Raw genomic sequence first — 14,485 nt, 5'->3', positions numbered from 1 at the left:
AAAGGAGTGACACCAACTTATAATAACTCCATGTGTCCTACAGTGCTCTGTGCCCTCTGATCCTCCCAGCAGACCCTCCAAGGGCAGACGTTATCGCAGCTTTGATGCTCAGACTCGCCTAAGGTCACTGGGGCTGCCTCCAGCACCATCTGAGCTGCGTTACTTGGTTTCCCAGCTGCCCACTGCCTCGGCCCCCACAGTGAAGCCCCCCGCCCCTTTGGTTGTAAGGATGCCATGAGCATCCCTGGGCATGGGGCAGGGAACATAGGAAATGGTGAAGCTGGCCAGGTGTCACTGCCATGGCCTGGGCTCCCCACCTCGTTGGCTGCTGGGAGCCTCAGCGGCCTCGGAGGGTGAGTCTCCAACTGTGTCCTTTTTCTTTTTTAACTTCTATTATGGAAAATTCCAAATAGACACAAAAGTGGAGAAAATGGCAGAAAGCCCCCCCCCAGCTTGACGTTCACATTGTGGGGCCACTTTTATTTCTTCTGTAACTGCCCCATGTCCTGCCCCTCCTGCTCAGCGGGCAATGTTCACACAAATCCGAGGCACATCATCCCATCCACAAATATTCCAGTATGTTACTCTAATAGTAACCTAAGTCCCATGATTGCACCCCAAAAATGATGGCAAATATCATCCAATATCCAGTAGTGTTCAAATAATCCCAATTGTCCCTGAGGTTTTTTCTAAAAACCTATTTGCCCTGTTCAAATCACAGTACGAAATCCACACGTTATATTTGATTGATAGCTCTTTTAATCTATAGTTTCCCCTTTATTTTTTTGCCCTGAAATGTATTTGTTGAAGACACTGGGTTTCTTCAGTTTGTCCTGGAGAGAGTCTCACTGTCGGGAATTTGTGGATTGCGTCCTCATGGTGTATTGAACGTGTTCCTCTGTTCCTTGTAATTCCCCCAAATGGTAGTTACATGTGGAGGTCTGGTTGGATTTACGGTTGGTTTGGGGCAAGAACAGTTCGTGGGTGGCTCTGTGTTCTTCCATCAGGTGGCAGGCACGTGCTGTCCTGGTCCCCTCTCTTTTGAGCTGACCCTGCCTGCCCTTGGTAAGGGATCTACCCCACAGCTTTGGGGGGTGAGGATGATGAGGAGAGATATGTGAGGGCTCAGGAGAGGGCCTTGCATGCAGGAGGCACCCTGTGAATCGAGCCCCTGTTACTAACAGTGAGGCTCAGAGTCTCCGCCTGCCTGACCTGGGGGCAGCGGGCACCTGTGCGAGGTGCTTTACCTGTGCCGTCTCGGTAGTTATGCCCCCTTTACACATGTGCATACTGTGCTGGGGGAATAGGGGTCACCCAATAAGAAAGGGATGGAGCTGGGTTTCAAACCCAGACCTTTCAATGTCTAAACCTGTCCTCTATGCCACACTGCCACCCTGAGAACTAGGGGTGTGTGTCTATATGGTGAGTGTGTGTGTATGCACGTGTGCATGCAGCCAAGCAGTGAGCAGGCTTACCAGGACTCCAGAGGGGAGCCCCAAAGCCAGAGCGAACAAGGCAGGGAGGGAGATTTTATAAAAACAAACATGAACCTGAGGTTAATGATTAAGTAAAGGATATACCACCACGCCCCTCCATGCAGGTGACATCCAGGTAGAGCCCCGCTGGTTATGTTGGGGGATGTGAGGTGATGAAACTGCCCGCTGCTCACCTCTCCAGTCTACCTGAGCTCCCCAACCCTGGCACCCCGGACCTTCAAGGCCGGAGAGATGGTGCCATTGGGAGTGCTCCTCTGTGCACTCCGGAGTTCCTTGGCCTCCAGGGGCCCTTTTCTTGGCTGTAAAATGGGCCTGAGCTTGCTTCCCCAGGCCCCTCCCTGGGAGAAAGAGATAAAGAAATCAGAAAAGAGAGAAAGCGAGCTACCCGCAGGTACTGGATTTACTTGGCAAATTCTGAGAGCTGGGCCGCAGGAGGAGCGGGAGGAGAAGCTTCTAGCCAGAGGGCAGTGTCCTGTGCCCAGGTCACCCCTTTGTTGATCTTTGAGGAGTCCTAAATGTGCCCCACCCACCTCCACCTGGGGGAAGGTCACACAGAAGGTCCTTAAACCGCCTCCTAGGGATCCGTACCCCAAACCCATCTTACTTTAAAAAAGCAAACAACCCCCACCCCCAGCATTTATTATGTGTGTGATTATAAATATTTTAGAAATAATAGAAAATTCAGAGAAGTGAAAAAAAATGTATGGCAGCGCCCAGAAATAACCACGATGCCTTTTGCAGAGCGGGTCCCGGTCATATGCTCGTGTGCATTGTCTAGTTCGGAAAGCGTATTCTGCATCCTGGTTTCTCACGTCGCGGCACAGCAGACGCACTGGCGTCACAGTTCGCCCATGGTGTGCGGTGGCACCGAGGTTCCTGTCAGTCAGCACAGGGCATTTGCGTGGATTCGGTTAGGCAGAGTCGTGATCGACGTTTCCATAGACATCCTTATATAGAAATCCATGTCCACACCTCGACTTGCCACCTGAGGGTGAGTGCCTAAGAGTAGCATTCTCACGTTAAAGGGCATAAGCATTTTTTAATGCCCTTGAAAGAAAACAGTAGAAATTGTTTTCAGGCCCACCACCCCTTCGCCCGCCCTGGTGCTCCAGCTGCCGGGGTGGGCGGGAGCTTGCTGGGGCTCCATGTCCATGGATAAGATGAGGTTTGGCACCTGGTGGGTCCGTAAGATATGTTTATGGAATGTGTCATGTGGTCCTGCCCTCTCATTGTCCAGGTGGGAAACGGGCCCAGTGGTATGGCACCAGTTCTTGGGAGTTTTGTAGCATTGATAGGGCCGCTGATAGTGATCACCAGCTTCTGTGAGGGCTTCCACCCCAGCCCTCAGCAGCCTCACTTGCACCCTCACCTGTGCCCTGAGACTGAATGCTCAAGCCAGTGGTCCCTGCTGACCAGGACAGTGGCAGGTGTTCCAGCTAGCATTTGCCCTCTTTTTTTTTTTAAAGATTTTTTTTTTAAATTGGGGTATTGGGGGGATGGGAACAGCGCTGGGGAATTGGGGGAAGGGGAACAGATAAGTTGCTGTCCTTTTGTTCTTCAGTCTAGTTGTGGAGGACGTTGTTTCACTGGCCCAAGTTGGCATCATCATTGCGTTCGAGTGGCCCTAGCATTTGCCCTCTTGATCCCTTACTCGTGAATGTCTGTAGGCCCCAACCCCAGTATGCCTGGTCTGGGTTCTCCCCTCAGCTCCCTGGCTGGAAGCAGAAAGGAGATAGTGCAGGCAAAGAAAGGCCCCTGTCCCCACACCACACACCCCAACACTCAGGCCTTCCAAACGCACATGTGCACTGAGGTCACTGATCTAGGACTCAGGAGCACATAGCAAGGTACAGGCACTCGCTGAGTGCTGCACGGCAGTAATCCAACGTGGCCCTCTCGGATGAAGAAACTGAGACTCAGAGAGGTTAAGCAACTTGTCCAAGGCCACAGAGCTAGGAAGGGGCTTAACTGGAATTCATGGGCGGTTGATCTGACTCCACACGTACTCAAGTCACACACATACACAACACATACGCTGCTCCAGCGCACGCACCCACACAACGTGCATAACGGCGGTACCCACAGCCCCACGACACACACGTGTTCTCAATAAAACACAGCCAGCAGGCTCGCCGGGCGCCCGCGCGCATGCACACACGCCCCTCGGCATCGCTGGCCCAACCCCTCCACGCTGGCCCCGCCTCCCGAGGCTCTGGCCCCGCCCCCGGCCTGACCTCAGCGGGGCCGGACCGCGGGCGCAGAGCGCAGGCAGCGCCGAGCTGCGCGGGCCTCCGCTGCCCGCGCCGCCTCGGGTCCCGCGGCCCGGCCGGCCGCCCGCGCCGCTGCGAACCATCCATGGTGCAGCGTATGTGGGCCGAGGCGGCCTGGCCTGCGGGCGGCGCCGAGCCGCTGTTTCCGGGCTCCCGGCGAAGCCGCAGCGTGTGGGACGCCGTGCGCCTGGAGGTGGGCGGCCCCGACAACTGCCCGGTGGTGCTGCACAGCTTCACGCAGCTCGACCCCGACTTGCCCCGTCTGGAGGTGAGTGAGCCAGGTCGGCCTGACCCCGCGGCTCGGCGAAGGGGAGAGTGGGGGGGGGACCCAGGGTCCTGATCATATATGGGGAGCGTGCTTCTGCAGAAATCCCCCTCCTTTAACCTTAAGGCAGCAGGTGGGCGTGGGGGCCGTCGACAGCGGATCCAGCAGTGTAGGACCAGAACCGGGGCTTCGTGCCCCTAGTTACATGCCCCAGTGCCTGCCCTCACCGATCCCAGGTGTGCCAGCCTCGTGCCCCTGCAGCCCAGGTAGACCTATTTCCGCGGGCTGTCACTGTGTGTTTACGTCTGTGAACTTCCCGACATTAGGGGCTGGGCCTTGTCTCATCTCCATTGCCAGTCCCAGCCTGCATAGGCAGGTAGGCTTCGCAATGCAGGTGGCGAACCAGTCGTAGGGCGGCAAACTCCTAGAATCCTCAGAGGCGTTGGGACCACAGCAGCCTTCCAGACAGCCCCCCTTGGGGTCAGACGTGGATCTGAGGCTCAGGGCTGCTCAGAGGAGGTGGCTGGAGGGGGAGCAGGCCTCCAACCTGTGGGGCCAGCTGTCCAGGCTGGGAGGTTGGGACAAGGCCCTCTCATGTCCAGAGGCGTGAGTGACTCATTTCTGCTTGATTAGAAAATGCCCCGACACCATGAGTTTATAAGGATTTGGGAGGATTCAGAGAAGGGGAGATGTGTCTGTCACCCATGGAGGTGGGGGTAACTCGGTGAGGGCCGCGACTCTTATTTCTAGGGCGCTCTGCGCAGGGAGGCCCAGTGGGTCTTGGGGTCATGCAGGTTGAGCGGGGAGTGGTACCTTCCTCTTTCCTGACTGTGCACCTGACTTCAGAAGTGGCAGAGGCAGAATGGACCCCGTCACCCTGCCCTGCCTGGGCATGGGGCCTGGACAGGCCAGCCGTGGGCTGGGGGCTCAGCAGGTCAAGGCCGAGCCAGAGCCTTGACAGTGAAGTTCCTGAGCCCCCGTGCTGGTTAGGGCCCCCTTGGTGTCCACCCCACCCGTTGACTTTAGGCCCTGGTGTGTTGTGCTTGCCTGCGATTTGCAGCCTGGGTCTTGTGCCTTTGCCTGTCCCCAGTACCTAGGTAGGGCCTGGATGCATATGTGCCCAAGGATAAAGTGTGTCTCCCTGCCCAGTGTGGGGGCGAGGCAAGGGTTGGAGGGCGCTCTTGGTGAGGGAACCGCAGGACTGGGAGACCCGTTTCTCCTGAGCTTGGCGGGTAGCCAAGCCCCGCGTGTTCCCGGACCTTCATCCACCCACTGCTCTGGCTTTCATTGGCAGCTGGAGCAGGACCCCTGGGAGGCCTGACACCAGCCCAGTGCTCATCTGACTTTCATTATGTCTGGCAGCCAGTCGGGCTTTGTGTGCTGGGAGGGTCCAGCCTACACGCTCACAGGGGCCGGGCAGGTTCCTGGCCAGGGTGGGGCGGCCACTTGGCCCGCTTCTCGCCCTCCCTCTCTGTCTCTGTCCATCTGCATCCCTGAGGACCTGAGGGAGCCGCAGGTCCTGCCCAGGGGTCGCCTTCTTTCTCCCTTCCCTCCCCCGCCCCCCCTGCTGCTGCTCCCCCTCACCCGGCCTCAACACTAGATCCAGGCCACGGCCACTGTTTAGAAATCAAAAGGGAAGCTTCTGGCTGGGGCAGGAAAATCAGGGTCCTGGCAGAAGAGATGGCCACTGCCGGAAACCAAACACAATGACCATTTACTACGGGCTCGGGGAGGGGGCGGGGAAGTCCCTGTCCCTCCTGCCAACACCCTCCCACCCCCATCCTGGGGCTGATTTCCTGGTCGCTGTAGCGTGCCAGAGCCGAAGCAGCCCTGCTTGTGGTCCCTGTCCTTTCTGGAAACCACCAGGCAGTTACTGCCTTCTCCCCCCCTCCTGTTCCCCATTTCCCTACCAAGCCTCCACCCATCCAGTCTTCCCTCTCTGGGCTGCCAGATGTCCTCGCACATCTGGGCATCCGCTCTCGTCATCTTGATTCTAAGCCAAGCCACCACTAACCCAGCTTGGCCTGTACAGTTCTGTGCTTTCTGGAGGTCACCTGGCCCATGCCCCCATCTCTGGGCCGGCCACCACTTTGGCCAGGCAGCTGTCAAGTCTGTAGCACCTACTGGTTGCAGACACCACAACCTCATCCCAGCTGGCTTTGACCAACCCCGCAGAGGAGGTGCCAACTCCACTTTATAGGAGACTGGAGCTCCGAGATGTGAAGTCTCTGATCTAAATGTACGCACAGCCGAGGACACAGCCAGGACTTGAACATGGGCTCTGTTCTCAGCTGGGCGCCTCCTGTGTGCAAGAGCCCACAGGGATCAGAGAACGACCACCACTGAGGCAATTTTAAGTTCGTGGGAGGACGGTGGAGCTCGGGGGGGGGTACGGAACCAGGCCCAGGCAGCCCAGAGGCCCCCTGGTCAAGTGCATGGTTGGTATGCTTATAGACCTGAGGGAAAGCAAAGTGCTTTGGGCCCGAGGACACTGGGGAGAGCTTCCAGGAAGAAGCAAGCCCACAGCTGACCCCAACAGTGTACAATAATAGCTTATATGAGCCAGCACTTTGTGGGAGGCCTTGTTCTAAGTAATTTGGATGCATTACGTCCTTTTGTGGTCAGGATGGGCAATAGCCCGTTTAACAGATGAAACAACTGAGGCATTAGAGGTTAATTAGATTGCATCGCCTCACTAAGCTGGTAAGAGGAAAAGGCGGGATCCTGGCCCAGGCAGTGTGCCTGCGAGGCCTGAACGTAGCCTCGGTGGATCAGAATGAGGAGTGCTTCTCTGTTCGTTGGATGGAGATACACAGAGGAGTCTCCCTCCAGCCTCCCACCTCCTTCCGGGATGTCTGGTCTCTTGGTCTTACTGTGTGCAGGTCTTCAGTTTAACGCCCAGGGCCTTTGACCCTAGAGGCCCAAGAGGCATGGCCTGAGGGTGCGCGCGCGTGTGTGAGTGTGTGTGCGTGTGTGAGTGTGTGTGTGCGCGCGCGCGTGAGTGTGTGTGTGCGCGCGCGTGTGCATGTGTGTGTGTGTGCGCGTGTGCGTGTGTGCATGTGTGTGTGCGTGTGCGTGTGTGTGTGTGTGTAGGGGGGGAGACTGCCACCTGCAGGGCCTCGCTCCCCTCCTGCTTTGCTCCTCAGGGGCTCCAGGAGAAGGGGTGGGGACCCAGCTGGCTGGTACTGAGTGGGAGACGTTTTAGCACACGGGGTTGTTTCCCTGGGGGCTCAGGGAAGGCCCTGGAGCAGGAGTGGGTGGCAGGGAGATAAGTCCTGGGAGATGCTAGATTGCTTGTGGGCAGGATGGGGGTCCCATCCTCAACCTGGAAGTCAGGTGTTTCCAAGCCTTGTCTTCATTGCTGGTGAGGGAGGGGATTGTAGCCGGCAGCCTCTGAGCAAGACACTGGGGGTGGTTTCAGGAGGCTGCGCCCAGGCAGTTGAGGTCTGGCTTCCAGGGGCGGCTGGCTGGCTGCCCAGACGGCTCCCATGCTGTGGCACCATGCTGTGGCCACCCTGTCCCAGGCTGGGGCCTCCAGCCTTGCCAGCCAGGAAACACCATGTTCCCGGACACACAGCTCCAGTGAAGCGACTCCCTGATTTCGTTCTGAGGCTCCCGGGGTTGACATCTGCAGCCCAGAGCAGGAGTCCGGCCCGTGGCTGGGGAGTGACAGATAACTGCAAGGTCGTTCCCTGGGTGAGAGCACCCAGCACGAGGGCCTCCGCTTGGGGGGAGCTCTGGGTGCGGTGTTGCTTTGGTGTTTTTCTCTCCTCCCCGGTTAAGTGTCAGATGCTTACACAACCTGCTCTGCAGTCCCGTCTAGAGGCCTAATGTTCCTTTGAACCGAGGGGCAGAGTCAAGTGTGCTGGTGAGAGCTTGGGCTCTGGGGGGAAGAGCGTTGCACTGGACTGCCAGCTTGGCCTTTATAGTCTAGACCTGCTCCTGCTTCCTGAGCCTCGGTTTTCTCTTCTGTAAAATGGACCTGATGCCAGTTCCTCCACTTAGGATTGTGGTGAGGACGGAGCGACACAGGCGGCCTGACGAGCAGTCCCCACAGAGCTTTGCACAGCGTCAGAGCCGGACAGGTGGTGGCCGCCATAATTGTGTTTTCTAACCCGGTGCCGGGGGCGTGCTGTGCCCTGGGCTGCCAGTCAGCATGGTGCTTCCCAGGTCTGGTTCTTGTAGCTGATCTCGGGGCCCATGGGTGCCCTGGCCATGCCCCCAACTGGCTGTGTGACCTGAGGAAGTCCTTCCCATCTCTGGTCTCTCTCCTGCATCTGTGTGACCAGGGGCTGGACTCAACCCTGAGGCTGTAACCATGGCAGGCACTATGGTGCGAGGCCTGGGTGTGTCTCCGTAGGACATGAGAGTCACAGGCCAGGGTTCAAGTCCCTGCCCCAGCTGCCACTTCCTGGCTCCTGACCTGGGCGAGTTCCCCACCCGGCTCTTTCCTCATCCATCAAGTGAGGTGTTGGGAGGATTAAATACGATGAGTGTGCGAAGGGCCTGACACCCAGGAAGTGCCCATTCGTGCTAGACAGTGTGGTCCGTGGTGTTGCTGTTAGGGCTGGATCTTCAGCTGGCCCCACCCTCACCCACTAGGGACCAGGCCATCCTCCTCCTCAGCTCTCACCAGCCACACCCCCTCGCAGGCCTGGCCCTTGGTGGCCTGCTGGCCTGGTGGTCAGAAGCTGGTCCTGGATGGACAGGAGGATGGGTGGGGGGCAGGGCCAGCCTCGAGGTCCGGTCTTGCCTCCCCACTTGAGGCACATTTAACTAGCTGGGCTCACATTGGCAGAGAGAGTTTTCAGGGAGATGGGTCAGCCTCTTCGGGGGCTCAGCACAGTTTCCAAACTCTAGTTTCTGGGGTCACTGAGCTTCCTGGTTGCCCTGGAAACCAGACACCATGTGTGGTCCCCTATCAAGGCCGCCTCTGTGGGCTGTGGTGTGTCTGGGGACCAAGAGTGTGTCCCAACCTCTAGGGCTGACCTCAAGTCCCCACCGGGGTCCTGTTCATGTTCTCAGGCTCAAGGTATAGGACACCCACCTGCTATACACCGGAGGGTCACGCTTGTTTGGCATTTTCATTCTCCCTGCCTTGTTGGGCTTACGGGCTAAGAGATGAACCAGGACTTGGACTTGAGAAGTCCCAGTTCTCGCCTCGGTCTGGACACTACTTGACCATCTCCCTTGGGCCTCGGTCTCCCATTCTGTAAAATGGGTGCATGACTTTGTGGTCAGACTGTCCCGGGGCCCTGGGATTCCTGAGGGCTGAGCAGCCCTCTGATCTGTCTCACATTTGGGCTCCTGCATTCGAGCAAAAGGCTAAAAAGTCAGAAAGCTGCAAGGTTGGCTCCCACCCAACCTGGATGACAGTGGCCCTCCTCCAGGTTCCCAGAGCCCCTGGCAGGTGTCCCACAGGTTTCCCGGGGATTTTTGCCCGGCCCCGAGTTCATCGTCAGCTCAGGCGCCTGGGAGCCTGTCAGGTGTTCCCCAACAGTAAGTGTCATCAGGTCCCATTTTCTGGGCACTTTCGTGTACCAGGTGCCAAGCCAGGCTGCGTGCGTTCCCTCTCTTGACCCCACCATCGCCCTGCTCTTCACCCCATTTCGCACATGAGCTCGCTGAGGGCTGAGGGGCTCAGTAGAGCCCTTCATGAGAGGTGGCACTCTGGGGCCTCGTGGGCCCTGGAAGGGGGCCTCATGTGCCTAGGGCTGCAGGGTGCTGGTGAGTGGCCAGATGAGGGCCTTGGGGTAACCTCTGTGTAACTCAGTGGACCTGGGCAGCAGCTCTAGGTGCGGTGAGTTCCCTGAGGGATGATCTAATGCGCATAGAGGTGCTGTGATTGGAGCCACCCGTGCCCTGCCTGAGTGGGACCGAGTCTCTCCTGTGCAGCCGGGGAGGAGACAGGAGGAAACCGCCGTGCACGCCGGAGCCCCTCTCCTCCTGCTGCAGCTCTCGACCAGGTCTCCTTAGAAGGAGACAGTCTGCAGCTGGTGGCATCTGTGGGTCTAGAAGCCCCTTGTGGCCCCTAGTTGTAATTTCCGTGGGAAACATACATCCAAGCGGGGCCAGAGGGGTGACCAGGATGGGAAATGGTGCCACCTCCATATACCGAGCTGCCTTCTAGGGGAGATGGCAAAGCTGGCGAAAGGCCTAGTAGGTTCCATCAGGTCTGTGCCGAAATAAGGCATGGGATCAGGTCCCTGGTGACCCTCCATTCTCCCTTGAGGGAATTGGGGCTTGGTCTGCAATCAGTAGGGGGCACGGCATCCCGCTGGCCCATCTACCACCCTGAGAAGGCTGGTCCGGTGACACACTAACAGATGCCATCCAGGCCGCTCTCCAACTCATCCCCTGGGCTCCAGGCTATCCTATGAGTGACAGCGGGGTCTGGGACACCCTGGGGGCCTGTGGGTACCACCCTCACTCCACTTGACCCAAGTGGTGGAAGGCCAGGCAGTGTATGTGAGGCATAACTGCTGACTCGGTCCCAGGGCCTGGGGACATCATTGGGTGCCTGCTTTGGGTGGGACAGGAGGATCTGTCCCCTGAGGACATAGCTGCCCATGTGACATACTTTTGCCCTGTGGTCGCCTGCCCTCAGGACATCTGTTTTTTGCTAGGCCATGCCCCTCCTACCCCAAAGCCTCCCAGAGCATTTCTGGGGGCCGGGTGCTGCCCACATGGGCCGCTGCTCCTGAGCTCCGGTGTTGTCCGCTCCGCTAACAGGGTGGCCCAGGTCACCTGTGGGTGCCAGCATCCTGCCCTTCCTGCCTCAGAGGGTCCTGGGGGCAGATGCTGGGGCTGCTGGGTGCTTTCCTTCTCTGTCCCTGGCAAGGGGGTGGGAGCAGGGAACAGATGCCCCACTCTGCCGCTTTTTGCCCGGGACCTGGGGAACTCACTTTAGAGCCTGCTCCTCTGTCGACTCTTGGTTAGATGGTTTAAATGGTGCCTGCGCTCAGAGCTGCTCTAAAGGCCTGGGTTTGTTCCTGTGCTGCCTGAGGGAACTAGGGAGGACAGGCTTAGCTCCGCTCCGGCCAGCGCCCCATCTGTGTGACAGGGCAGTGACTCCCCTGGCCCAGAATGTGTGGCTCTCAGCATCCCGCCCTGCCCCCCAACCGGCTGGCAGAGGGGGCCCCTCTGGGGTGGGGGAAGGGCTCGGGGATCACATGACAGCGGGGCAGGCCCAGCCAGCTGCTCAGCTGCCAGCGAGGCCCATGGCTCACTGCAGAGCCGCTATTTAGACCTGAGGCCCTGGCCCCGCCATGGGTTGGCCTGGCCAGGGAGCCTTTCTGTCCAGCAGGCCTGGATGGAGCCCCCCTGAGAGCCAGGTGCCCTGTGGGCTGCCAAGGGGTTCAAGTCCAGTGCCCTCGGGCAGGCAGGTCCTGCACAGGACCTCCCAACTGCTGCCAGCGACTCGGATGCTCAGGGTGCTGTTGGCTCCTAGCTGGGCCAGATGTGACTAAAATCCCCCCGGGAAGCTTGGACCCTTCCTGTTGGCTGGCTTTGCAGGAGGCAGTGTCGGACCCCTGAGGAGATGCAGGGGTGGCCAAGGCCCTTGCAGGGAGGGGAACAGCAGGCTGGCAAGCTTCTGAAGCCCATGTTCTCCTCCTCTCCCTCCCTGTCCCCCCACCCCCCACCCCACCCCTGCCTGCCCCAGGGGCTCTCCAGGGCTGGGAGGGATGTGTGGGGCCCGGGAAGGAAAGGAAGCCATCTGTTTCCGTTTTTCTGCTTCGGGAGGAGGAAGGGCTGGACCTCCCCAAGCGTGGGCTCTTTGGGGTGTGTGGGTGTAGGAGGTGCTGCTGGGGGTTACCTCTGCCTGTGGGTTCTCTGCTGACTTCTAAGAAACGGCCGGCTCTCTCCCTGGAGGACAAGGCGAAGGGTCCGGAGCCCCCTGTGATTGCAGTGGCTTTCCCATTGGTACGATGCCCGGAGTGGGAGGGTGGCCTTGGGTCAGAGGAAGTAGACTTCCGGAGGACGGCTCCCAGACCCTCCCAGAGCCCTCCAGGGCAGGCAGCAGGTGCGAGGCCCGGGCCTCCCGTCCCTGACCCCAAGGGTGCTGACCTCTCAGGGTACAATACAGAATGCTGGGCACCTGGTTCCTACCCAGGGGCCCTGAGGACTTTTAGGGAAGGGCTGTCAGTGGGCCCAGGCTGAGTCAGCGTTTTCACTGGGCCTCCTCTGAGCTCCACGCCCACCCTGGGCTGGGGCAGTGACCCATGCGTGGTCCCAGCTGCTGGCATTGAGCGTGCGGTTGATGGCTGTGTGCCAGCTAGCGCCTCCCAGCTCCTCCCTGAACTCCGAGGTCAACATCTTTACTCCTAGGCCCCCCTCTCCATTGCAGGCTCACCCTTCCCTGGACAGGGCCTGCTGGGAGAGGGGCCTGGGACACGCAGGGCGGCCATGACTAAGTGGCCTAGGCCAGGCCTTGATGACACAGCCCCCAGGCCAGCCTGCCCAGTGGGAAGGCCTCCTGAAACAAGGTCCTTTGCTTTCTACCTGGCATCCAGGGAGCAGCCAGATGACCCCTCTTCCGGTTCAGCCAAAGTCCCATGGCTTTGGGGTTCTGTAGAACCCCAGCTGTCAGCTCACACGTCATCTTTTTCACCCTGTCCCTACGCACATGATGACAAATGGGACCAGGAACTCCTCTGTTTCCCAAGAAGGCACAAGGCCATGAATGAGCAAAAAAGGAAGGAAGTGGCCTCGGATGTGGCCTTCGAGGATGCCCCACACCTGCCCAGACCCGTGCACAGGGCTCGGCCGGGAGGAGCTGCCCCCCTCTGCTGGGTCAGCTTGGGGGTTGGGGGCACGCTGGGCAGAGGAAGGATGAAGACGAGGGGGGCCTTAGGTCCTAGGGGAGGCACTTGTTGGGGGGCCAAATCCCCCTGGATGCAGTTGGCCGTTTCAGGGCCGTGGACTCGCAGGTCTGCCATTTACCCGCAGTGGCAGGTAAGGTTTGGACAGGTTGCTTTTCCCTCGAGCTCCATGTCCTCATCTGTGAGATGACCAAATAACAATACTCATCTTGGGAGGAGACACCCTGGGCAGGAGCAGGTTGTTGGGGGGTTGAAAGCCTGGCGGCCTCATCTTGTTCACACCCAGCTCATGGCTGTCAGGGTGGGAAGGGTGGTGCTGGGGTAGCACCCACCTGCGCTGATGTCCCCAGCCCTCAAGCTGTCATCCTGTTTCATTCTGGACTGGAGTCCTGTGTGGCCACCAATCTGTGTCTCATTTGGGGAACAGAAGTCTCGGGGCACCCCCCCGCAGCATCGGCCGAGCAGGTTCCTGACATCCCCGCCTGACGGCCGGGCACTGTCTTTGCAGAGCTCCACACAGGAGATTGGCGAGGAGCTGGTCAACGGGGTCATCTACTCCATCTCCCTACGCAAGGTCCAGGTGCACCATGGGACCAACAAGGGTCAGCGCTGGCTCGGGGTGAGTGCCTCCAGAAGGCCTTGGGTTCCGGATGCCACCCTGGTGACGCCACCGGGCTTCCTCCCAGGGCTGTCCTGCCTGAGTGTCCCACAGTCCTGCTCCCAAAGGAATCAGGGGCCCTCCCCGACTTCACTGTCCAGCCCTGGGCTTGGTCAAGTGCAGAGTCAGTGTTCACATGTGTGTGTGACCATTAGAAAGGACACTTTTATGCTGTTTTCACTTCATGTTAGTTCGGGAATATTTTTTCATTTTGCCCCAGTTTTAACTACTGCCCCCAGCTGTCCCTTGAGCTGTCAGCCTGACTGTCCTTCCATACCGTCTCTGAGCCTTACATTACCACGCTTAGTAGGGAGGGCTGTTTTCACCCCAAAAAGGTCGGGGGCTCAGCCTACTATATATAGTTCTGTGTAACTTGCTGTCTCTCGGAGCACAGCCCTGTGACCCCTCCAGGTCAGCGCTGGGGCCTGATTCGGATGCAGGACATTCCAGAAGGGAGGCTGGTTGCCACGGTGACTCAGCCCTTCACTGCCCGGGGACCTTGAGATGATTTCTTTCTGTGGCTATTTCCACGTGCTGCCCCGAACATCCTGTGTATCTGAATATACTGCCCCCTCGCACCCTAGATAAGCCTGTGTTTCCTCATCTGTACCAGGTGGCTCATGGGCTAATGCTCTTAATACAGGGAGGTGCTGTCATTACTCAGCTAGCAAACCACCTGAAGGTGTTAGTATTTTTTCGTCATCCCCCACCTCAAATTCTACACTGAAAGCTGAGAACCCTTTTCTGTTGGGGACACTCATGTCCCATCTCTTGCCAAAAGTCACTGAACACTTACTTGGAAGTTCATCTGAGCTCCAGCCCCTCACCCTTTTGGGGGTCCAGCCTGCTGCCCCTGACCATATGTCCCTCCTTTTCCCACCCCAGTGTGAAAATGAGGCGGCCCTGAACCTGTATGAGACCTGCAAGGTGCGGACCGTAAAGGCAGGCACGCTGGAGAAGCTGGTGGAGCACCT

The 14,485-nt window shown here is 58.7% G+C and overlaps 1 protein-coding gene across 1 annotated transcript in view; it reads left to right on the top strand.

The window, feature by feature from the left end:
- The first annotated feature begins 3,783 nt into the window (after positions 1–3,783).
- RALGDS (ral guanine nucleotide dissociation stimulator) overlaps positions 3,784–14,485 on the top strand; it is a 27,490-nt gene continuing 16,788 nt past the window's right edge. Inside the window, exons 1-3 of the mRNA XM_019641781.1 lie at positions 3,784–4,034; positions 13,362–13,472; positions 14,397–14,479. Of these exons, the coding sequence (XP_019497326.1) occupies positions 3,852–4,034; positions 13,362–13,472; positions 14,397–14,479 (377 nt within the window). The 5' untranslated portion in view covers positions 3,784–3,851. The remainder of the gene's footprint in view (positions 4,035–13,361; positions 13,473–14,396; positions 14,480–14,485) is intronic.

The sequence above is a fragment of the Hipposideros armiger genome, unplaced genomic scaffold, assembly GCF_001890085.2.
Source record: "Hipposideros armiger isolate ML-2016 unplaced genomic scaffold, ASM189008v1 scaffold_3, whole genome shotgun sequence".
In the NCBI taxonomy this organism is placed as follows: Eukaryota; Metazoa; Chordata; class Mammalia; order Chiroptera; family Hipposideridae; genus Hipposideros; species Hipposideros armiger.
Note: the sequence above shows the minus strand (reverse complement) of the source record. Positions and strands in the feature narration are given on the sequence as shown.